Source organism: Ixodes scapularis, unplaced genomic scaffold (genome assembly GCF_016920785.2).
Source record: "Ixodes scapularis isolate PalLabHiFi unplaced genomic scaffold, ASM1692078v2 PGA_scaffold3__209_contigs__length_174095766, whole genome shotgun sequence".
Lineage (NCBI taxonomy): Eukaryota > Metazoa > Arthropoda > Arachnida > Ixodida > Ixodidae > Ixodes > Ixodes scapularis.
Window position 1 is genome coordinate 1,338,275 of NW_024609868.1, and position 24,923 is coordinate 1,363,197.

General features: G+C 48.2%; 2 protein-coding genes across 3 annotated transcripts in view; one reads left to right on the plus strand and one right to left on the minus strand.

Annotated features, from left to right (window-relative positions):
- LOC8037732 (ecotropic viral integration site 5 ortholog) overlaps window positions 1–21,875 on the minus strand; it is a 114,203-nt gene extending 92,328 nt beyond the window's left edge. For both annotated transcript variants that reach the window (XM_029966293.4, XM_029966292.4), the window contains exon 1: window positions 21,723–21,875. The gene's annotated coding sequence lies outside the window, so the exon portion shown is untranslated. The remainder of the gene's footprint in view (window positions 1–21,722) is intronic.
- Window positions 21,876–22,244: 369 nt separating this feature from the next.
- LOC8052263 lies at window positions 22,245–24,609 on the plus strand. The gene has a single exon (XM_002436033.5). It carries the CDS (start codon window positions 22,408–22,410, stop codon window positions 24,100–24,102), a length of 1,695 nt encoding a protein of 564 aa, XP_002436078.4. The 5' UTR covers window positions 22,245–22,407; the 3' UTR covers window positions 24,103–24,609.
- The last annotated feature ends 314 nt before the right edge of the window (window positions 24,610–24,923 follow it).

Consider the following 24,923-nt stretch of genomic DNA (forward strand, 5'->3'; position numbering starts at 1 on the left):
TTTAAAACGAAGCTTTTTTTTTTTTTTTTTTTGTAACGTTCATTGAAGAAAAAATCGAGCAGCCAAGGGGTTAACTGAACTGCAATTCCACTTCCCGACACGTGCGCGTAATAGCAATTGGGTTGTATGTGTGTTTAGACAGCCGAGTGTTAGTCAGGCTCAGAGGGCGATGGTGCCTCAGCTGTACACAGCTGAGGCACCACTCAGTTTTCTTGGTGCTTTTGCATCGGCGCTATGATCAATCGTGTGTCACGTGGTCACATGATGTTGAGACATGCTGTCAATAATGTCACGTCACGTGATCGGATGTGAGTTGAGAATGCCACTACACTCACTAAGGTCGTTGACAGCGTGACGTAACACGGCATCTCGCCTTGGCACCAAGAGTCACGTGACACTGCAACGTACGAGATTTTCATGAGCCCGAGTCGAGTGCTCGCGGGTTCATGACAAACAGCATCGCCAAACATTCGGGTAACGGCTCTCGTGATCAACTGATGATAATAATAGCCCAGCTCTAACACTACAGACTAGAATCTGAACTCCTTCTGAAGGTTTCGAGCTCAACGTAGAGGGAAAGAACGAAGGAGGGGAGAAAAAGAGACCCGCAATGCTGCCAGTCACAATATGTGAAGCTCAGCCCATGCCCTATGCTTTGCCAACCCCAGCGCATGATATATGATGAACACTGCCATTAGGTAGCGTCAGATCACGTCGTTGCTTGCTCGAATTGCAAGTTGAGGAGGGGACAGCTGTTTCTTGCCTTCATAAATTTTTTCTTTTTTACAGCGATCGAATTACAAATCTCGGCTTAGTTTTGCGTAAAAGCCTCAGAATATGATACGGTCACGTGTCTAGTGGTCAAAATTGTACGACCTGGCGGCAGCCAAGTGGGGGCCAATTTTGAGTGGTGAACCAGTTCATCGCCCTAAGCCCCTCTACCTCGTTGAACGAAGGGAATCTGGCACGCGAAGAACTGGGGATCTTTTGACGTGCAAACTCGGCTACACGGCGCCTTCTGGTTTCGGCGCTTCAGTCAGACTGCGGGCGGCTAGGATTCGAAAGCCGCATTGGGAGATCGCCGGTGCTTTGCCTCGGAGCCACCGAGGCGACGCGCGCAAACGTGCACTCCGCAGAGTGGAATGTGGACAACGAGACGATCCAACGAAGCTCGTGCCAAGGTGTTCTTTTATTCAAGTTTTCCCGGGTGAATGACGAACGCAAACAGAGCGTGGGGTCGGTGTTTCCCTGCAGGGCGACACTGGTCCGTGCCGTGGACGAGAACAATCGGCGCGCGCTGCAGGAGCTCCGCGCTAGCCTTTGTCTTCGGGGCACGTTCCAGGATGGCGACAACACACCCGGCTGCGGGCGTGTGTGCCGCGAGCCTGGAAGCCGGCGGCTCGAGGAGTTGCGGGATATGGCTGCCGCCGCGGACAAAGGGGCCCCCTTCCCCGTCGCGAACGCCGCCGAGAAGGCACGTATCACAAGGCGTCGGACGACGTTTCGCAAGACGGCGGAAAGGAGCCTGCGCAAACGGTGCCGTCGCGGACCGCTTCTCATCGGAACACAATGTCTCCACGGCCGAGGGGGCCGTCACTAGGGTTTTCCCCCACGCCGTGCGGACGACAGACTGCCCGAATAATAAATAAATTAAAAAAAAAAAATGTAAAAGAAATGAGCAGACAGTGTCACCGACACGATGAGAACAGCGTCTCTTTCGAACGCCGCCCAAGAAGACAAAGCGCTTTTCGCCGTACAAGCGGTACCGCATCAACGCAGCGCCGCCGGCTCGAGTGAGCCAGGCATGGACGAGTTACTAAAACAACAAAAGTAATGAAGTTACCGAGTAATAGCCTCAAAACTAATTTGAATAGAACCGAAATTACTCAAATGGAAAGTAATTGAGTAAACTACCAACTAGAATAAGAAAGAAGCGAAGTACTTTTAAGTTACTTTTCTTATACTAACAATAAAGTACATAGGTTTTGATCCATTAGGGAAATCCCGCAAGTAAAACAAAAAGTCATTCTCTAAAAAAATGTCTTAATAGCTGATTCTGCTTCCGCGTGCCTTATTCTTTTCTACTTTTTTTGGTTAATGGTGCGGCTCGGATGTCATTTCTACTTTGAGGTTTTGCACTGCATGAGCTTGATTTTGCGCAGAGTGTTTGCTCGTTTAATATTCATTTTACGTAAAAACGACGGGGGAATGACTCGGGTTTCTTGAACGGTCTGCGAACCTTGGATTGGGAGGAGAGGCAATGCCACAAGGTCACCTTTGCGTCGCCCGTTAGCACGCGAGTTTTGAAGTACAGCGCGAACCACAGGACTATCGCACGAGCTTGAGAGCGGGTGCTGCTCTTTGTTGCCTTCTTCGGGTGAGCATGTAACGTCAAACGCTCCTGCGATGGGTGAGAGTTCCAGGGCTGGGGGGAAGCGGGGCTCTTTCTTCAAATGCGCCAAGGGCTCGTCTCCTTCAGCTCAGAGGCACGAAGAAATGTTGGTCTCTAGCGCTGATCCCGCAGTTCCTCGGCCTCACTCGAAAGTACACTCCAGACCAGGGTGTAAGATAGACAGGTGGGGAAACGGCCCATAGAAACCGACCGCAGCGCCGTGACCCAATTGTGTACTCGTCTGCTTGCGGGTGGCTTGCGGGTACCCCCGATTTGCGACAGATGGCGCTGCGGCGAGAAGAAAAGCAAAGAAGCTGAAGCAAAAAGCACAGGACAACATCGAGGAGTGCAAGATGCAGGACAAGAGAGGATTGTCTAGGGTGAAGGAGTTGAAGAGGCAGTTCCAGACGGAAAGAAGACGGGCAGACAAGCTTCAGGAGAGACTTCAGGAAGTTCTCAACGGCACGAGTCTCGGGAGATCTGACGAGCTGTTTCGGCCCATTAACTACGAGGAGCGCCAGTGCGGTGACTCCAGCAGCAACCATACTCCAATTTCTTCTTCTTTTTTTTCTGTGGGGGGGGGGGGGGGGGGGGGGGGGCGTGTCTGTTTTGCAGACGCTCGTTGCAAAGAGCAAGCGCCGCATAAATACATACATACATACATACAAAAATTGGAATCGAATTTGCATGGAACTTTATGGGAGAGTGCGCAAAATAAACTGAGAGCACGACAGTCCTCCATTGAAAATCCACGAGAAACCTTCTCCGTCAGTTTAACCGGTCGCCAGCGTTCGCCCACCCGCAGTGAAAGTTCACGGTGCTCCACATAGATGGCGCCACAGAAAAAGAGAAAACCGAGGGGGACACAATTCGGTCGCTCATTTGGCTCTCGTTTCACCACCTGTCTATCTTACACCCTGCTCCAGACACACCTTCGCGTCTCGTGTACGGAGAAGCACACAGAGCCCTGAAAAGTTCGCTTTCCTTCTGGATTGTCTTCGAGTCTTCCTTCTTTTTGGATTTGCTGATCTTCAGACATCTCTTTTTGCTCGCGAAAGTTCGGTCGTAAGCAAACCTGAATTTCGAAAGAAATTTGTAAGTTGAGTAGACGTTACTCGAAAAAAAGATGAGTAAATTACTAATTATTTGAAATGAAAATTTAATTGAAATCCACTCGATAACTAAAAGAAGTAGCGAAACCACTTCCTTTCTTCGAACTTGAGTAGAATTATAGGTTCAAGTGTGGCCTGAGCATCTCCGCCAGCGCGTCTTGCAGCCTGACACGAGCGCGACGCACGCGGCGAGGGAGCTCCCTCTCGTCGAGTCTGTTCGCCGCTTGGCTGTCCACTAACCATGGCGCTATCCGCTTGCCTTGTGTGTGCTGTTAGCGGCGCTGCCGTGCTTCGCCGGCCACGTTCCAGGCTCATGAGACGATCGAAGCTGGCAAGCCCGCGCAGGAGGCCCCTCCTGTCAGCGCCCTGACGAGCAGAGAGGGCCGCCGCCCAGAGGCTTCCTGCTTCTGCAACCAGCGTCACCCGACCAAGGAGGCTCTCCGTGGGTCCGCACACCGTCAAGAGCCCAAGCCGACCAGACAGAGGAGCGACGACCGCTCGATGCAAAGACTACCGACAGAGCCTTCGAGAAGGTACACGTCGCCCACGGCGGTCTGAAGGCCAGGCGTACCGCCCCCGAATCGATTCCTGTTGCCCGGAGGCGACCGCCGCGTCTTTCTGCGTCCCACTGCGGCCGACGTTTCCCCCGACAGCTCCTGAGTCTTTCCAATGAGGGCGATCCCCCAGCAGCCCAGGGCGACTTCCCACCGCTGCAGGTTGCGGTGGCGCCTGTCATCCCCAATCGGGAGAGCGCCCCGGACATCCATCGACTGGGTAATAAGTGTCGCGCAACAGCCGACGTTTCGCTAAGAGACCGCTTCTTCGGGACCCGAAAAAAACACCTTCCTGAATGGCCTTATTTGAAAAAATAAAATAAATAATAATAATAAAAGATACCACGTCCGATAGCGCACACAGGTACATACATTGCCACGGAATAGCTAAAGTCTCATCTTAAAATATTACTACCAGGACATAAATTTAGATATTTGAAGCACCCCACGTGGATGCGCGCACCATCCCACTCTGAGAGGAGCGCTTTCCCACTACGCACGCAGCTTCGCTCTGCCCCGAGAGCGTCGCTTTCCCGCAGTGCATACGCAGCCGCGGAGGAGCGCACTCAACGGAGCTAGCTAACGCAGCGAAACCGATCTCAATAAATAAGAAATATCGCGAACGTCGAGTGCTCTCAGCTTTCAATTTCCGTCAAATTGAAAAGTAAGTGATTGTAGCGGAGACCGGGCTATTAGGGACTTTTAGCCAACCGTTACCGTGTTCCGCGTACCGCACTATACCGGAGCATTTGAAGCATGCTTTCAACCGCGCGAAAGAGCATCTCATGCTTTCACTAAACAAACGACTTTCAGGGTTCGCGCACGATTCCTTCAATCCTCAGCAAAAAGAGCCAACCGGTATAGTGTGACATTTGAGGCATACAGCTCGACTGAGCTCGAAAATCACGTCTACTCTCCCTCTTTTTCCGGATTCAGTTCCCTTGCGGATCTGGATTGAACGCTGTCAACGCCTGCTAAAGCCAGAATCCGGGCCTAAGTTGCGTCCTCTCTGGAACTAGGCAAAGGGGAACGAGGTTTCACTTTCTTACTCCTTTTTTTATGCTTCGGCTGATGCAACTCAAAAGGAACGAGAGTATTTGCTACAAACGCAAAACGGTGAAACGTTCTTTTTTTTTTTTTACTTTTTAGTGACTGCATTAAAACAGGAACTCGATGAAAATGCATCACCCCGCAAACAAATAGCGAAATATTTCATATCAGAGTAAGGCCCTATCCGTTTTCAAATAAAAAAAAACAACAAAAAAAAACTTTTTTTTTAATGCAAAGTGGGTTGGAATATGTGCCTACAGTCTTACACCCGGAGCAAGCATTCTGGGTCGAAGCACCCTCCAGCGAAGTGCCCCGATCAGGGCTGGAGCAAGGGCTCCGGGTCAGGACGAAAGTGGCCCCCGCAGGCAAGACAGAACGGGCCTCTCAAATGCGTACACAATGCCGAAGGACAGACCAAGCCGCGTCGTTGTTGTTCCGGTCGCTCGTCACGGTCGCCTGGTTCGCGACTCCCTGGAAGCGAGATTGCCCAAAGGTCACGGCCGCCTGTTTTACCTCGCTTGGAGCTGACAGCGCGGTGCAAGCGCTCCTTCGACCACGACCCGCCGCACTGTCAGAGTTGCTGGCCAACTCTGGCGGGCCAGTCACGTGAACCCTCGGACGCCAGCTGAGCGCGCTGCCAAGGGCCCACCCGTGGCCTTGGCTTCCGGATGAAAGTGGCCGTCGAGGTCGGGCCAAGCCGAGCGGAGCGGTCGCCGCTGCCTGCGCTGCGCCCGCCCCGTTCACCCCTTGACACTGCAGTGGAAGCTACTCGCTCGCCAGTCACCCTTTCCTCACCTGACTCCGCTCGCTGATCACGTGGCCAAATGAACTGGTGCGACGAGCCTTCCACCCCACTGTCGGCATAGGGATGAACGGGGTCGTGGCTTCTCCGGCCCGCGGATTGGAGTGGCCGCGACCTTTACAGGTACCTAATCCAGGGCATTATCGGAATCCGGATGGCTTCCTCATTCCGAAACGCTATCTCGTTCCCCGAGATTCGCTCTAGTTCATCAAGAAGGCGATGCTTTGTTCCCTGCCGAAGCGTCGTTCTCCCTTGATTTTTTCCCCAGTTTTTCTTCGCCACCCAAACGTGACGTCCAGGCACGTACCCAGGATTTTGTTTAGAGAGAGAGAGGGGGGGGGGGAGGCGCCCGTGACAAAATGCTGTATGCAAAGATGTGATTGGCCTAAGCCGTTTTGGAGCACCTTTCGGAGCAGCCAGAACAGCGTTTTGGAGCAGCAAAAGTGGACTTTGGAGCAGCTAATACAGTGTTTCGGAGCAACGAAAGTGGCTTTTGGAGCTCATATGCTTAGAAAAATAAAAAAATATCCGCTTCAAGAGCTGGACAAACGAAGGATACTTTGCTCGCCGCAGTAAACAAATTATAGTCAAGTTAGACTACCTGGGAGTCTTTGAACATTTAACTGAAACGCCAATGACGTGCCACATTTTGCAATGTTTCGGGTAAATAAGAACAAACTGCACGTATTAAAATTTATTTCAAAATACCCAAGTTAGTATTAAATATCACAACATTCGGTTGACCAGTTATATAATAAATGGAAGTAGTCCCCAACTGTCGATACCCGTGAGCACCGCAGTGCAATGCGAAATTGTCACGCGAGTGGAGATGGCTGTTCCATCGAAACCATGCCACTCCGCTCCGTCGCCAAATGGTTCCCAAACATTGTACACAAAATGTAACTGTCGAGCATACGACAAAAAACAGTCCAGCCGAGCGTGCTTGCCAGACTGGCAGGCAAGGTAAAAGCTAAACACACAAAAAAAAAAAGAAAAAAAAAAAGAAAAAAAAAAAAAACGGTGCACATCGATCCAAGACATCACGAGCCAGGGTCAAAAAGTTCTCGGAGCGCTTTGGGCTGAACTCGAGACAAACAAGCGCGCTGTGCGGGTTCGTACATTGCCTTCTTTGCTTTAGCTCACTTCTCTTCACCAACTTTCTTTCGCGGCGGATTTTTCAGGTACGGGGGTCCCCCTGAAAGAAAGCCCACCCAGAGAAACGTAGGTAAACAGTACTTCGACGCAGCAGTCTTCGAGCAAGAGGGATTTTTTGTAGTAGAATATTAAACAAGAACAAGAATGTTGATAAACATTAGGGCGGTCCTTACGTTTCAGTTTAGAAAGCACCATATCTGCAGCGACGTGGCGACGGTGACACCCGGCGTCGCGCCACCACGGCAACTTGAAGGCAGAGACAAAATATAATTTTCCCACGGCCATTGCTTTGGGGAGCGAGTGTTTCAGCTCAAAAAGTAACTCCCGCCGCGCAAAAACGTGGTTTCGTTTCACAGCATGATGGCATGGCTGGTACCCAGCACGCAAGTGCCGGAGCGTCCGCACATGTCCGCGTCCATAAAAGACCGGATGAACCACGGTAGAACGATTGATGCAGGGTACTTTGTGTCGGGCGGCCGCTTGCACCACGTGTGCTCATTGCGGCACTCAGTTTAGTTTCGGTTTTGAAAGGCGACCGAAGTTGGTACTTTGGCGCAGGCCGGGAGCAGATTACCCATTTTGGCAAGATGTAGCAGGATGCAGCAGGGTTAGACCCTTGGCGCAGTTTGGCGCAATTGACGCAGCAATCACATCACTGTGTATGGGGCGGGGGGGGGAGAGATTTTATGCAGGCGCCCGCTCTGTTGCAACTCGGTTGCTCCATGCGCCTTTCCTCCTCTCGCCTCTCATTGCAAGCAACAAACGCCTTGGCGCAGCCTCTCTCGCTTCCTTCTCGCTCCGAGAATTGCAAACGTCGAGAGCAGAAGGCAGGGTTGCCAGACAAGCAGCAACGTCCAAGATGGCGGAATTTACCATTTTTCGCGTTAAAAAAATGCTTAACCTACCGCAACAAAACCGGTGGCTATGAAAAAGTAATCATTTATACCTTGCGTAAATTATTCAAGCACCTTACTGGGCTCTTATGACCTGAGTTGGGAAATAAAACGGCCCTTTGCCCCATAGACTCCCAGCAAAATTTAGCAATTAAATGGCGTCCATGTCCCGTGATCCCCAATCTAGCAGTTGCACCCACCCTCACTTGAGCCTCCCGAGGCAGTTGTAGCACTGAAGATGATCGGCGAGTCGGGGAATCGGACGAAGTTTTCTTCTTTAGGTGCCCGGCGGCCTCTCAAACTTCGAAGAGAAAATCGCCAAACGGTCAAAACAACTGGGTTTTTGGTGTCTGGTTGCGTAGTTTCGGTTGTGACTCCACCGGCGCGACGTGACCCCTCACGACGCTCCCAAAAGTCCACTGCGCGTTCTCTTCGACCTCACGCAGTTTCAAAGAATTTGAGATCGCTGAAAGGGCCCTGAAAGAACTTCAGAGTCGAAAGTGACGCGTCGTCTGCTCACAGCCATATAAGGGAATTGTAGTAGACCGTTTTTCTCCTCCGCTACGGTATCCGGGAAGGAAACGCCGCAGCCGCGCATGCGCGCTGCCAGCCTTGTCTACATAGTTCAAGGTCTTGTGACGGATTACGGAGCGCTATCCGGGCGCTTAGCGGGCCGCGGATACTGGTCTGTATACAATTCCCCAGTCACGCACGGAGAAGAGCGGCTGATTGCGTGGCGGCGAGCACGACATTTCGGGAGGGGACGGTTCGGAGGCGGGAGAGAAACTCGAGTTGCAGGACGACTCAACCTTTGACGTCACTGCACTGGCGCGGATCGCGCGGGAACTTCAAATTCGGCTTTTGAAAATTGTTTTTTTACTTCACAAATACTGAGTTCCCAAGTTTCGAACTTTGAGGGTAATTTCCGGGCATCGTTCTCAATCGTTTCGGATAAAAATTTATTTGTCAGTGTCTTTCTAAGCTGAGACTAAAAGCTCCGCCTTCAGCGTAATTTTATGGCCTTGCCGACGCAAGTGTGAACGCGCAGGCAGGCGCAACCAAAGCACTGCGGAAGCCAGCGAGCTCGCGCTGAAGGCGGAGCTTCTAGTCTCAGCTTAGAAAGACACTGCGGTACACGAAACACGGTAACGGACTTTTGCTAAAAGTCCCTATAAGGAGTATTCACTGGACGCCATATTTGTGGGTGCTGTCAAGAGCGCATGCTCAGAACGAGCTCATATAGGTTGCTAAGACTGGCAATCTTGATGGTGGGGAATGCACGTTGCAAAAGAACCGTGGAAGCTCGCCATCCGCACGCGCTCAGCAGTCGCGCACACAGCTATGGCCGCCAGTGAATACTTCCTATTATTGCAGGAAGGATCGCTGGCCGAGCGTTTTAGCGCGCTAAAGCTCGGAAAGCGTGCAGCGAAAGCTCGCGTGCTGCAGAACACATGGGATCCTGGGCTCAATCCCCAGCCCTGGCCGTTTTGATCCGGAAGAGCATCGTATCGGCGTACGGTCGTGTATCACAACTGCGTGGTGCACATTGAAGACCCCAGGCTAGCGGCTGTAGTGCACGGGCTAAATTTCTCGTCTGCAGCGGAGAAACCAGACGGCCACTGGGGCTGTCTGATTCCCGGCTGTATAAACATACGCACAATTATTACAGTCCGGTAGCAGGGCGGCGAAATGGGCTGCGTGATATTGGATTTTTCGTGGCTAGCTACGTCTTCAATTGATCAATTGATGACAGTAAGCCCCGGCACGGATCAAGTTTTGGCGCCAGATATCGGCTCCATTAAGCCTCTGGGAGTCACCGGGTCTTTTTTTTTTGTGCGCACGGCGCGGTAATCGCGGAGCTCTGGCCCGGACTTAGGAGCGGCTGCCGTTAATTGTCCGGAGGAAGGCCCGTCCACACGCCACGGACGGACAGTGCCCCATTCGTCTTGGAAAACGGCGTGTCCGTCGGGGTCTCGTAGCGCCATTAGGACGCGCCGCTGTCGGAGTCGCTCACGCAAGTCATCAACTTGTGGCGCCCTCAGTGGGGACGAACGCGTTGTTGCCCGAGAGAGGGCGGCCGGATGAGCCGATGAGAAATTTAGCCAGTGCAGTACAACCGCTAACTGGGGTCTTGAACGTGCATCACGATTGTACGAACGCGTGCCGGTACAAAACTCAGATCGAAACGGGCAAGGGGTGGGGATTGAACCCAGGAGGTTCTGCAGCGCAAGCTTTCGCTTCACGCTCCGAGCTGAGAGGCTGATGAGATCCTCCTTGAAGGGAGGGGGATGGGGGCGTACATTGTACATGGTTGGTGTACATTGTACGTGGTTGAAAAAAAAAAAAAAAACTGAGACTGCGGGTAAACGACAGAACACTAAAAAGTCTCTAACACAGCTGAAATTTTTATTTTCCAAACCTGGTTAGCACTTCGATACAAAAAGAACTTTAACGTTGTGTTGTTTACCCGCAGTCTCGGGTGTTTTTTTTTTTTTTTTCCCAATCATTTCAGTTTATTGTTCATCGTCTCCGTCCGTGGCAATATTACGAATAGGCAAGCATTGACGGAGATCTTCACGTTCTGGAACCATCTTCGAGGCTGGACAATTCTAAGAAAGAGGCATACATTCCACCGACTGTTTCTCACGTTTCAATGAAGTCGCCCGGGAGTGGACTTCACTACCGAAATAACTTATTTCCGTTGCCGATGACGCCGTTCCTTACCATAGAGTAGCATTTTACAGTGAACTCGCATTTTCCAATGTCGATTTTCGCGCGCGTATTTCTGGAAATGTGCTCTTCGTACGCGAATGTTTCGTGCACCCCTCATGCGTTATGCCTTGCGGCGCCACAAGATTTGGAGTACATAAAAAAAAAGAAGAACAAGAATATCGGAAGTGCACCGACGGTTTACTAGAGCTCGTTATTGCAATCCCAGATTCAAAAAGTATAATAAACGAGGAAAAAAAAAAAAAAAAACTGGCTCGACAGAGGAGGGAAAAGCAACTTCCGACTGGGCGCAAATGAGGTTTTCCTCAGAGGTCGTTTTGGCTCAACTGGCACGCACGTAGACTTATCGAGGTCGGCGAGGGGAAGTGACGACAACCTCCAGGCATGCCTCCTCCTTTTTTCTTTGCTCTTGGTCAGATTTTCCCTTCCGCTTATCCGGGCTGGGACATTCGAGCTACGCATTGAGGCATGGTAACCGGAGAACAGTTTAGGCCCCGGCGGACGTTGGGGCGCGAGGGTTTTATGATCACTAAAACTACCTAAAACCCAATCACTTATTTCCTTTTTTTTTTTTTTTACAGTGGGGTGATTTCAGATAAGATCGAACAGGGGGTGGCTGGTCGACCATTTTAATTTGCTTCCTAATTTTATGTTATTTCCCGATGTCCAAAAAATAAACAAAATCAGAATTATTTTCACCAAGAAAAAAAAACTGTCGGACGCAAAAAATCGTACATCACGTAGAGGTGGAATGTCTCATTTGCTTGCTCAGCCGGAGGGGGCAACTTTGGTGATTAATAACTAAAGTTATACTTCTTAGGTGAGTTTAATAATGTTTTAACACAATCTATATGTACTTAGCAATACAAAAAAAATATATATTGTTATTGTTTACTATGTTTTAAAAAATAAATAAAAAACATCAATTTCGGCTCCTTGACCGTTTTTCCCCCGAATTTGCAGGCCTGTATCTTAGGAAATAATTTAGTCAGAAACGTCATATTTTAAGTAAATACACTACTTATTAATGGAAGTAGAGTCAATAAAATTCAAGTTTATTTAAGCGCGGGTTGGGGAGATTTTGGCAAGCAAACACGAGACAAGCACCAAAATAAAAAAAAATATTTTAAGGGCGATTAAAAAAAAATCCCGTTCTCGATTTTTTTTAAACTCTGACCAGCCATTCTACTTTATTTGGGGGTTAATATCAATTAAAGACATGTTGCATTATATTTATGGTGTAATAGATACAGCACCTCTACCGAGCGCCTTCCGCGAAGCTCGGCACGGTGTAACCCTATGGTGCGACACAGTTATTGCGACTTCTTATTTTGAAAGAAAAGTATTTTTATTATTCATTCGAGTATAGCAAGTAATAGTTTGTCACATCTTTGGCACGTTATAATAAATTGAACATTAAATATAATAAATTACACATAATATACAACACAGTTGTGCCTTCATAGGTTTCAAAATTGACAGATTTTGACGCAAACATTTTCTGACGGTGTGCACTTAGAGTTTCTTCCAAGGGGACCCGACAGTTCGTGCCACTTCCAAGTCACAAGTCAAAGCTTCTGATGTTTTGCATAGCCACACATGCCACGACTGAATACCAGGAAAGGCGCGCACTAGCACCCAGTCTTCATTTTTGCGTTCACGGAATTCAACAACCTCGTCTTCGTCCAAAATTGTGAAATTCACTCCTTTTAGTTTTTGGGAAAGACTGTTCACCATGCATTTTGCAGACTGTATGGCCTCTCCTGGGAGCTGTCTCAAGTTGTGAAGCGTTGCTTGGTGTTTGACGAGCGCTCCAACTCCGTCACAAGCGTTTTTTACGTGCCCAGTGGCCATTGGGCCTTGGGAAAAACATTTTTTTGGAATTCACGAAGTTGGAAGCGATTCTTGAAATGACTGGCGGCACCGTCACTTACATAAGTCAAATGAGAGTACACAGCAAAGTTGTCATCGACCCACCCTCTCACTTTTTGTACAGCCAGACAGGCATGAGCGGAGTCATGATGCAAGTCGTCACTGATGACGGACCTGTTTTTTTTTGTTTTTTTGTTTTTTCCAGTGGTACGCTTGAATCTCCTCAGGAAGGATATAACAGTCCAGTTTTCAGCAAAGTCGAAGTGGAAGACAATGCTACCACGCTGCGCGCACTGCTTTTCTTCGTAGATGGCTTTGCCTTGCGTCTGTCTGAGATGGTTGTGAATGATCCACCTTGAGACCGACACACGAAGCTCTTCCAGAAAAGTGGCCGGATCTAAAGTCTTTTTCACGAGCTCGCCTGACTTTCCATGCTGCCAAAATTATCTCTTCATCCTCGGAAATGTTGAGTTTTTCGAGTGTAAGACACTGGCCTTTGGGACAATGGTCACATTCGCCTAAAAGGCACTGGCGCGTTGGCCGGTTGCAAATGAATGCCGAGTTCAACTCCGCTGCGTCAAGTTGTGAGCCAGCAGCGTTTTTTAGAGAGGCAACACATGGGTTATAGTTTGCGCAGTACACACAGACGCACGATTCTTGCTGGGGATTGCATTTAACCCATCGGGGTCGCAGGGAGTAAAACTTCGTCAATCCGATGCCGGAGTCGGGACGGTCACTTTTCTATACACGAAACGCTTCTCTGACTGACCGTGTCATAAAACATTTCGGCTTGAGCGTTTTCTGGCCATCGAGCATAACGGAAATGACGTCCTTCTGATTGGGTCTCTGCCTAGAACACTCGAACTCGTCTTTCATGTAGTACTCAACCGCTACAGATATGTTTTCGGGGCTCACCTTACACCTTGTATAGGGATCGGGCACATGCCACACGCCGTGGTCCTCCCTCAGCTTCCGGGACCTGTTAATGATGCAGATCGATGCCTCTGGGATGATTTTCTGGACTTCATTTCTTGTCAAGGTTGATGGCAGGAGGGTCAGCAATTGCCGGCGTTCCCCGGGAGAGGCTCTGGTCGCAAAGGTGCGGCGAATGTTGTCCGCCCACTCGGTGCATGTGGAGCACTTTTGCTTCGACGATCCCGATGCCACGTTTTCATATATATATATATATATATATATAAATATATATATCTGTGTGTGTGTGTGTGTGTGTGTGTGTGTGTGTGTGTGTGTGTGTGTGTGTGTGTGTGTGTGTGTGTGTGTGTGTGTGTGTGTGTGTGTGTGTGTGTGTGTGTGTGTGTTTTTTCTCTGTTCACAAAATAACAAGTTGCAATCATTGCGTCGCAACATAGGGACACCCCGTGCCGAGCTTCGGAGAAGGGGCTCGGTAGAGGAGCTGTATCCATTGCACCATCAGTATGATGCAACATGTTTTTAATGAATATCAACCGCTAGATGGAGTTGAATGACTGGGTAGAGTTAAAAAAAAAAGTAAAGAACTTTTTTTTTGTTTCTTTTTTAAGTCGCACTTAAAATATTTTTATTTTGGTGCTTGTCTCGTGTTTGCTTGCCAAAATCTCCCCAACCCACGCATATACAGATTTGAATTTCAGTTAATTTACTTCCATTTATAAGCAGCGTATTGAATTAAAATATGACTCTTCTGACTAAAGTATTTTCTAAGATACAGGCCTGCAAAGTTGGGGGAAAACAGTCAAACAGCCGAAATTGATGTTTTTTTATAATTTTTTAAAACATAATAAACAATAACAATATTTCTTTCGTACTGTTAAGTACACATAAATTGTGCCTAAAAACTGTGAAACTCACCTAAGAAGTATAATTTCCGTTATTAATCACCGAATTTTACTCCTCCGGCTACGCAAGCAAATGCGACTTTCCACTTCTACGTAATGTGCGACATTTTGCGTCCGACGATTTTTTTTTTTCTAGGTAAAAATAAACTTCATTTTTTTTTTTTTTATTTCGGACATCGTTAAATAACATATACAATTATGTAGCAAATTAGAAAGGTCGACCAGACACCCTCTTTTCGATCGTATCTGAAATCACCCTGTATCTGTTGTGTAATTTATTCCATATAATGCGCAATTTACTATAACGTGCAAAAGAAGTGAAAAACTATTACTTGCTATACTCGAATAAAAAAAAAAAAACTTTTCTCTCAAAGTAAGAAGTCGCAATAACTGCGTCGCGCCACGGGGGCCTTGCCGAGCTTCACAGAAGGGGCTCGGTAGAGGTGCTGTATCTATTACACCATCAATATAATGCAACGTGTTTTTAATCTATAGTAACCCCAAATAGAGTAGAATGACTGGTCACAGTTTAAAAAAAAAAAGGAGAACGGGACTTTTTTTTTTTTAAATCGCCCTTAAAATATTTTTATTTTGGTGCTTGTCTCGTGTTTGCTTGCCAAAATCTCCCCAACCCGCACTTTAATAAATTTGAATTTCAGTGAATGTACTTTCATTTATAAGCAGTGTATTTACTTAAGATATGACGTTTTTGACTAAATTATTTCCTAGGATACAGGCCTGCAAATTTGGGGGAAAACGGTCAAAGCAGACTTGTACGTAATCCGTTACAAGTAACGAAATTACTTGTAATCCCTTACATTTATCGGTAATTTAGTAACGGAAAAATTACATATTTTCTAGAGTAATTTTAAAGTAATTCCCTTACAATTTTTACGTAACGGATTCCTTGTAACCCGTTACTTTTTTTTCAAGACCAGCTCCCCCCCCCCCCCCCCCCCCCCTTCTAAAGGAAAGGTTTCTTTCATTTTGGTAAAGTTGAATGCAGTGACACTCAGCGCAAAGGGAGGCTTGGCACTCCAGTTCCGCAGTATTTTTTTGCAACACCAAGCCCCTGCACCTATCTTTTTTTTTTTTCACCCTAACAACGATGTCAAAGATCCAAATAAACATTTCTACGAAAAAAAAGGGGGCGCGGGGGGGGGGGGGGGGGGGGGCAAGTTATATCCGCTTTTCTAGTGCCTGTTTTTTTTCTTTGCGATCGAAGATGGGGAGAGGAGGACACCTAGTGATTGTGTGCCTCTTCGACAAGCTCGACGCAGTAAGTGCAACGACAAGAATTAACAATGTCCTTCTCGGTTATAGTGACTACGAAAATTTTCATAATGTCACAACACGAGACAACGCTCCGTCTACCCTAAAATTCACTAAAAGAGATGTGATAATATGTGAAGGTGTTATTTTTGTAGTCTAACTTCTAGGGTTGGCCCACTTTATTTGTGAACTCCAGGCAGGTTATCTGCATCTCAGTCACCCTTATGTGAGTCAACTTTTCGCGAGCACTTCGAAAATGGTAATAATTTTCCTTTTTTCTTCCTGTTTTTACCCCTGCAATACGCATCTTATCTCAAGCAGATATTTTTACAAATAAAACATAATGATGGCTGACGTAGACTGATATCCTGGGCTAGAGGAGCGAGTGAAACTCGTGAGTGTTTCTTTCATAGTGTGTCTTACTTAGTACTCTACCTTTCGCTGCCCGTGGCATCAGCGGATGTCTATCTGGAGAACATCGGAGTAAACTGCAGTCGGCCCGTGCTCTGTGCGTTCTTGAAAGGCACCAAGAAAGGTACATACAGCAAACGTGCGTTTACGTATATTTGTTTTAACCAGCGTTCTAATTAATTGTTGTTATGAGTGTCCTGGTTATTTTTTTTCTCGATTACCTATATTTATATGTTAGAAACTCTTATTCACCAACGTCTCAACCGAGGCTCGACCTGTTCATAACCAAAGAAAGAGGAATATCGAGCCAAACTTTATTTATTATTTTAATTATCACCTTACTGTTACCAACTCTACTAAAACTCTCGAATATCAGGCAACGGCTGCAAAGATGAAGCCTTGCTCTATCTTTGAGCTAAATAGTACTTCCATTGCTTCACTGAAATAGCTCAATGCAGAGCATTAAATGTTCGTGAGGCACAATATGGTACTCCCATCCAGTGCCTCAGTTCAAAGGGTGTTCAGCGTAGCAGTCGACATCTTCAGTAAGAAATGACGGAAAATGTCTGACGAGACTTTCGAGAGACAGCTGTTGCCCAAAATACTCAAGGTCATTAAATGGAAATGGTGGCACCAATAAGAACTTAAATAATCCTTTTTCCTTTGTTTCTTAATTGAGGACAAAAATGTTGAAAGTAACGCCACGAAAGTAACGGATTACTTTTGGGGGTAACGGCCACTTACTTTTATGAGAGGGTAATTGTAATTGTAATAAATTACAATTTAGCCTTGAGTAATTGTAAATGTAATTCCTTACTATTTTTCAGTAACGTGTACAAGTCTGGGTCAAAGAGCCGAAATTGTTGTTTTTTATTTATTTTTTTAAAACATACTAAAGAATAACAATATTTTTTTTGTATTGCTAAGTACATATAAATTGTACCAGAACATTATTAAACTAACTTAAGAAGTATAACTTGAGTTATTAATCACCAAAGTTGCCCCCTCCGGCTATGCAAGCAAATGCGACTTTCCACCTGTACGTGATGTACGATTTTTTGCGTTCGCGATTTTTTTTTTCTGGGTGAAAATAATTCTGATTTTGTTTATTTTGGACATCGGGAAACAAAATATAAAATTATGAAGCAAATTAAAAAGGTCGACCAGCCACCCCCTGTTCGATCTTATCTGAAATCACCCAGTGTTAGGTAAATGATTGGATGAAGGGAGTTGCAGTCGATACCAAATCACTGCTCGAGCACAGCCTTCGTCGTCCTCTTGTTCGGATCCTTTTCTTCCTCACAACATTGTTATTGCTTACACATTCTAATCAGAGACGCCCGCCGTCGAAATGGCCAGAGCAGCTGTTTGGGTTAGATTTTTATAGTTACATATGCGGATCGCTTTGGATCCTTCTTCATCGATAAAAATATAGTTTTTGTTGTTGTTCTTATCATTATCTTCGGTGTTCCACGATAAAATATTAGTCTCTCATCAACCGCCTAACATTTGGGGACGCTGTCCGTTCCCGATCCACTGGATCCGCCGGGGATTCCGCGGTTCTGTCTTGTGCTCCTCGGCGAAGCATAGAAGGACCCCCTGACACCAAAACTAAAGTACACACGGGCAACCAAAATCCTGCACCGAAGTGACGTCCACGCGCAATATATCTGGGTCACGTGGTCGTAGCGAAGGTCAGACAGACAGCTTCATGCAGCAGCCAGAGTTGCCGGAATAACGATAGAGTGACGGTCATATCTATTTGGGTCCTGGAAATCGCCGTGACAGCTGAGTTTCTGGAGTCGCTTCGCTACATTCATTCGAGCATGTCCGCTTCAGTTTGGGACGTGAAGTGGTGATGCCATGTCGTTAGCATCTTGTTAGCGATGTAGTTGGAAAAAAGGAGTCGAGGCAATCTCATAGGCCCGCTGTTGAAGAGTCCACCCTCACTTGATACAGCGAATGTACCCGACCTTTTCCGAGGGGAAACACAGCTGCGAACCGAGCCAGGAGCACACATGTACGCGCTACTCAAAAAAAAAAAAAAAAAAAGGAATCGAGGTAAGCTTTTGCTCTCAAAAGTAGTTTGAGTAGACTAGAAATTACTTGAGCGGAAAGGAATTGAGTAAATTACTAACTACCGTAAAAAAAAGCGAATTACTTTCGAAGTTACTTTGAAGTTTAATGCACTGCCCGAGTTCCATTTTGCAGACAGTGTTTGCTTGTTTACACTGTGCGTAAAGTACATCTAAAATGTACTCGAAGTACAAACTAAATTAGAGGTTACGTATTTCAAGTAAAATAGTAAGTACACCGGGCGCAATGTACTTGAAGTAAAGTACTATAAATGCAATATAGTTTCAAAGTAAGGCAAGTACTTTTTAACATAACCTTTCATGGTGCCCTTTCATCCCCTATACGTTTTGTTTTAACTTTTTTTTTTTTTTTTATTTCACAATACTGCCAGCTTTGTTAAAGGGGTACTCCACCGATTTTTTGAGCTACCTCAACTAACTATATTTTCTGACTCCCCGGCCTTTACTCTCTCCGGTATGCTATTTAGAATCGCGAAATTCATAATAGTTATTGCGAAATCGGCAAATGAAAATGATGCAAAAACCAACATTCAAATATACGCGCGCTTTTCAGGGCCGTGACGTCAGTGGCAGGCAGGCTTGCCAGTCGAGCAAGCAGCCAAAAAATAGAATATGCCAATCATTTGTTCCGTGCTGGAGCGCGGGTACTGCAGCGAGCTTCCCAAGCATTCATTTGACACCATGAAACTGCTTCGAATCAGTTTAAAACGAAATCTACAGCCCAAAGAGTGAACCCCTGCCTTCCACTTCATTGTTGCCAGTAGAGACTTTGAGCTTGAAAAACACGGTGAGGACCAAAACTGTAAAGTCAATAACTTCGCGAAAAAACAATATTTTGACCTAATATTTGGGATACTATTTTCGCGATGTTTGTTGGTTAGTTTAGCAAAATTTCAAGCAAATCGGAGACAATGAAAAAATCGGTGGAGTAGCTTACACCCTGCTTCGTATTATCCACCCTGCTTTGGCCTTTAAGGGCCAAAGCAGGGAGGATAATACGAAAACAAAGAATGTACACTGCGTTCTGTACATCGCACACGTACACACACACAAAAAAAAAAGCCGGTGTTACAAATCCGTTTACAAAGGCGTGCCAGAAACACACACACACATATATATATATATATATATATATATATTTTTTTTTTTTTTTTTTATTCAAACAACACACGTAGAGCATTCTCGAGATCGGAAATCGACTCGAGAGCAACAACAGCAGCCTGCACAAAAAATGATTGTTTACGCATAGCCCCCGGAGGTTGTCAAAAGTGTATCAGTTTTTTTTTTGTTGTTGTTGTTGTTGTTTTTTTTGGAAATGGCGGCGAATATTGGACAAAGTCAAGTCGCTACAGAGTAGCTGTTTTACTCTCGCTGGCGAACTATTTAACACAATCAACTTATAACACACTTATTTGTGCCTTTCTTATAACCGCCATTAACTCACTCACAGAAATGACCAGATGACGTCTCGAAAGACGATAGCGCGTTTTTACATGACGATATGCCATTTCTAGTTTTGAAATTCGGAGAATGTACTTTGAATTCGGGACTTTTACCTTCCTCGAAAAGTACCACAAAAATACGTAAGTGCAAGTACATATGCTCAGGGAATGTAAGTACTTCTAATAAAATACAGATTTTCTGAACCTACTTTAAGTACTTTAGTACCATGCACTTAAAGTACTTCATGTACACTCGAGCGGCGTTGAAGTTGCCGAGCCACGTGTTTCTTCAATTGTTTGGAGTTACATATGTCGTTCCTATAGTTTACTTTAGGACCAAATTCACCTAAAATTTGCCCTTCATACAGGTGTACTCGTCAAGATCTGCGCGGTGAAAGCGTTGAATTTTTAGTTTATTTTTACGATTAACCTGTAAAAAAATTAATCGCGATTAAAGCAATAATTGATCAATTATTAAGTTAATGGATCAATTGCACAGGCCTGCTAATTGCCGAAATAAAAATGTAATGGAAAGTTCCTAAACTACCCAGAAAAGTAGTTCAACTACATTACCTCGAGTAGATACGTACACGTCTGGCAAGGATTAAACGAGCTAGCTCATACTGCGGCCGAAGCTCTGAAATAAATCATTCCCTCCGGTTTATTATCGACACTGTGTCAACGGCCATCCAGGTTGGTATTTCTAGGTCTGACGCGAGAGGCCTCCATAATTTAAGTATGCAGCCGAGTAAACAGGCTCAGATAAGTGCTGTCATAATCGGGTACTTGCATCTGGTGGGCGATGAGAACCATTCACTCGAAAGGAGACCTACTGAGGGCGACAGCCGCCGTTTGGCAAAGACGTCTCCTGCAGGCCCATTAGCCTAGCTTGTACCGGGCCAAATACGCTCGCCTCTACGTCTTTTTCCCAGATCGCCTAGTCGTCGTTGCGTTTGACGGGAGGCGGGCAGCGCGCACGTGACCTAGCAGTCGAGAAGCCAACGACCCGTCTGCCTGCAGGCCTTCGAGCTCTCCGACAGACGCGCTTTTCCGCATCAGCGACCTCGGCAACGGCGCTCGCTCCGGCGCAACAAAGAGGCCCGTCGCTTCCTACATCGTATCATCGTGAAACTGAAGACTGCGCCACAGCACTCGAAGTTTCAACCCCGCAGACAAGGACCGAAAATGCAAAGACGCGTGCGAGTTGAGTCGAGTTACGGGTTCAGCAAGGGCAACTCGGCTCGTCTATGCATTATGCGCGTTTTCTTGTTTTTGGTCGAGTCTGATCGTGCCTGTCTGTCCTCCGAAAGCGGGCTGCTGCTCAGTGGGACGAGCGATGTGCCAACGACAGGCACTTCGCCACGCCTCTCCGAACAATGCTGTGAAATTCGGGGATCGCTCGATTCGCCGCTTTGAGCGATCCCCGACAAGTCGCGCTGGCCTGACCCAGCGGCCACAGAAATGTGTCACTCTCCAGTGTGCGAACGAAAGCAGGATCACCGCGATTGTTGCGTACTACGCATCTCGTGGAATACTGCGTGGAATGCCGTCCAGGCGGAACCATGTGGCGCGACCGATTATCCCCATTCATTCAAAACGAAATTGCGACGTTCGCATCACCGGTTGAGCTGATGAGTTGATCCGTTTCATCGACCCCCGCCGCGAGGGCTGGCTTCTCGCGCATTTGCTGTGAAACGCGCTTTGTAGATTGAAACTGACCCAACGTGGTGAAAATGTCTGTCGAGCTCGCGGGCCGAGATCGGAGTGCCGTTGCACGTATTCGTTTTCTTTGAGGAGAGCGCCAAGCGTTTCCCGAAGGGTTGCATGATATTTGACAGGACGGCTCGGAGCGGCGAGCCTCCGAACGGTTCCTCACTACGACGTGCAATCGGGTTATTCGTCCGTGCTTTTCGAACGAACGGGCGCGCGTAGCGAAATTCCGTACTGCGTGGCCGATCGCAAAACCACAGTGCTCTACGCTCCACGCAGATCGCCACCTCTTTGGCGATCCGGAGGTGACGGGCAGGCTTACGCTCGCGCCCGACTTTTTGCCGAAGTCGTACACTTGGCAGTCAGAAAGAGCGGGGAGAGCTGGAGTCCACTAACCTGGATCAGGTGAGGTCCACGGGGGCTGGAAACCCTCGACGTTGCCGTAATCCTGCGGCCTGGCGTACGGTCCGAGCTCACGTCCACTAGAGCACGGAAGGAATGTAGGGAACGAAAAACAAGTAGAAAAAAAAAAAAGAGGTCGTCTCAACGCAACGGCAACGCCTCAACGTTGTGACAGCCGCTCATTCACTTTGCGTCCAACAGATGGCGCAACATTCTTACTTGGCTAGGTGGCGTAAGCCACCTAGCCAAGTAAGAATGGCTAGGTGGCGTAAGCTACCGCCCGATCCAAAGGGCTCAGCCGTATTCATCCATCCATCATCCATCCATCTTGGCTCAGCTTCCTCTACGGGATTTTATTGATTTTTCGCTAACAAAGAATTACTTACAATGAAAACAATATGAAATAATAAACGCGAGAAAGTAGTTAAAATTTAAAATAATTGCAATATTTTTATAAATTTTTTTGAATTTTTATTTACCCTACTCTGATTGTTCTGGCTAGACCTGGCTGGTTTGTGGCTGGTTTGTGGCTGTTGTGTCTGGCTAACCGTTCGACTGTTTCCGCAACGCAAAGTTCGCGAAGCGATTCAAAATTCCCGAGTGTCAAAATCCCCCGTGGACAAACTGGGCAAACGGCGCCGACAACGGGACATCAAAAGCATCAGAACTTTGGGGAGCCATGAGCGAGCAAAGTGAAATGGGCGACTGCTTCTTATGGACAGATCACGACGCGAACGCTAGGGAGGCCGTGCTAGGCTACGCCAGGTCCAAGTGCCAGCCGAACAACGACTTCGTCGTCCTCGGCACAGAGTCCGCCCCAGGAGACGTCCGCAAACGCACGCTGCTGGGCTTCCTCGTCGAGACTCTGAGGCGTGCCGGGAGCTTCCCGAACGGTGCCACAACTGTGCTTACGGTGCCAGAGCACTACCTGGCCTTGCAGCTGTGCGTCGCCCGCGTCAAGCAGGAGACCGGGCCCTTCGACGCCACGGGCGGCGAGGTGCTCTTCAACGACTCGCAGTACCAGCAGCACCTTGCGGCGCCCGACGAATACCCGGCTTCCGAGTTCGTGCAGAAGTACGTGGATTTCCTGGCTCACAGCAACACGGCCAACCACTGGCAGGTCCTCGCCAAGTTCAGGGCGATCGTCGCCTCCGGTGGGGACGTCGGTGCGCGCCTCGCCAGGTGCGTCTTCTTCGTGCACGGGCCGGTGAAGTCCAAGTTCGTTCGAGAGTGCCTGACCGCCCTGTTCGAGGGCCGGCGAGTGCAGCTCTTGACGGCGGAGATGCCGCTCGACGTGAGCCTGAACGGGGGCTGCAACTTGTCCGACGTCAGCGTGAGCTCGGAAACGCTGCTCGGACCCGTGCCGGAGTCGAGCCCGACGGGGGTCGAAAGTGAGGCGGCGACCGACTCAATGACGCACGTGGTTCTCGCCTTCCTGCGCGTCCTGGTGAACAGCCGGGACGAAGTGGCACTGGCCACCGCGATGGCGTCTCCCGCCGTCCGCCTCCCGCACGACGCCTTCACGGAGCTCAAGCGCCTCTCCCTGGAGAGTGGGATGCCCATGTGCCAGACGGTCGTGTCGTACGTGCTCAAGGCCCGCCTGGGCGTCCAGGAGTGCGCGCTTACACCCTTCCTCTGCAAGCTGTCCGAGTTCGTCGACGTCCTTCACCGGCTGCAGACATTCGCCGAGGAAGAGGACGCGACGACGGCCGTCAGGAAAGCCGTGGGACTCCTAGTGTCTCGAGTGCGGAGCGTGGGAGGCCACGAACTCGCCTGGGACCGCGTGCTCGAGCTCAAGGCGGACCTGCTCAGCCTTGCCGAGAGTTTGGAGTTGTCGGGCTGCGAGGCCGACGGGGAGTCGGAGTGGGGGTCCGGAGGGGGTACGCTGCGAGTGCTCAGGAGCATGGCGGACGTCCTGTCGACGCGGAGGCTCTCCTACAACCCGACGTTCGTGCTGTACAACATGGACAGTCAGGGGACACCCCTCAACGTGCCGCGGATGCTCGACTACTTCAAGACGCCCGAGTCTCCGGAGGAAGTGGACGAGTACTGCGAACCACTCTCCAAGCGCATCTCCAATAAGCTCGGCGTGGAGTCGAGCTGCCCCCGGCGTGCGCCTGACGATGCCGTCCCGCCGACGCTGAGAGGGAGCCGGCCCCTGGCTCTGCTCAATGCAGAGACGAAGAACGCGAGGCTAGCGTCTGGTCACGCAGGTTCCGAGGCGCACCCCAAGAAACTGGCGAGTAAGACCAAGCGGAGCCTCATGCCGGAAATCAATGGTTCGGCCAAGAGGAAAAAAACTACCAAGACCGCAAGTTCCAGGCAGCTGCTTCCCAACCAAAAGACGATTACGTCGTTCTTCGTGAGGACCTAAGATTTCATCAAACCTGATATCATCGTCAACTTACGAGCGGGGGACTACCAGACCATTCGTCCATTGTGAATCTCTTGGCAGACTGATCTCATTATGTACAAAGTCCCACACAATATATATCTTCATCACAGACCACAAAAAAGAGAGCAACCCAAATGAACGCTTTTCTGTTCACCTCAGGGTGAACAGAAAAGCACATGTAAAGACAAGGACAGAGAGAAGGAACATGCACAACACACAAGTGCTGACTCGCTACTGAATTTATATACAAAAGGAAAAAGAGGACGTGCTGAAGGTCACGCAGTGCAGGCAGTGAATGTCACGTCCGACACAACACCATTTAACTACAATGTCTTTGCTGCATAGTCTGATCTGGAAACAAGGTTTCTGTATGAAGCAGTGTCATTGATGGGTGGCTAATGCAGCACTCCCCCAAGCTATTAATGCGATGCGCTTCCAAGATTTCACAAGTCGTCTTGTCTCGATAATGTCCATTTATTGTTGCGTCTTTAAGAATCGGAGAACACGAGCAGGAATTGCAATGTACAGGAAGATGACCGCCCACTGTAGATTTCAGTGAACGATCATGCTCGTGAAGATATCGTTCAGGCACCGTCCAGTTTGGCCCACGTAGCTTCTGCCACACCTTAGTGGGATTCTGTACACAATGCCAATTGAACCCGACGCACAAGGGTGGCTGTGGCATTTCTGGCACTTGACTTTTTTTTAGGTTTTCTGCTAGCAAGCAAACCTTGGAACAGGTTTGCGCCATTCTTTTGGGAGTTGAAAACACCACAGGCACATCATACCTTTCGGCTGCT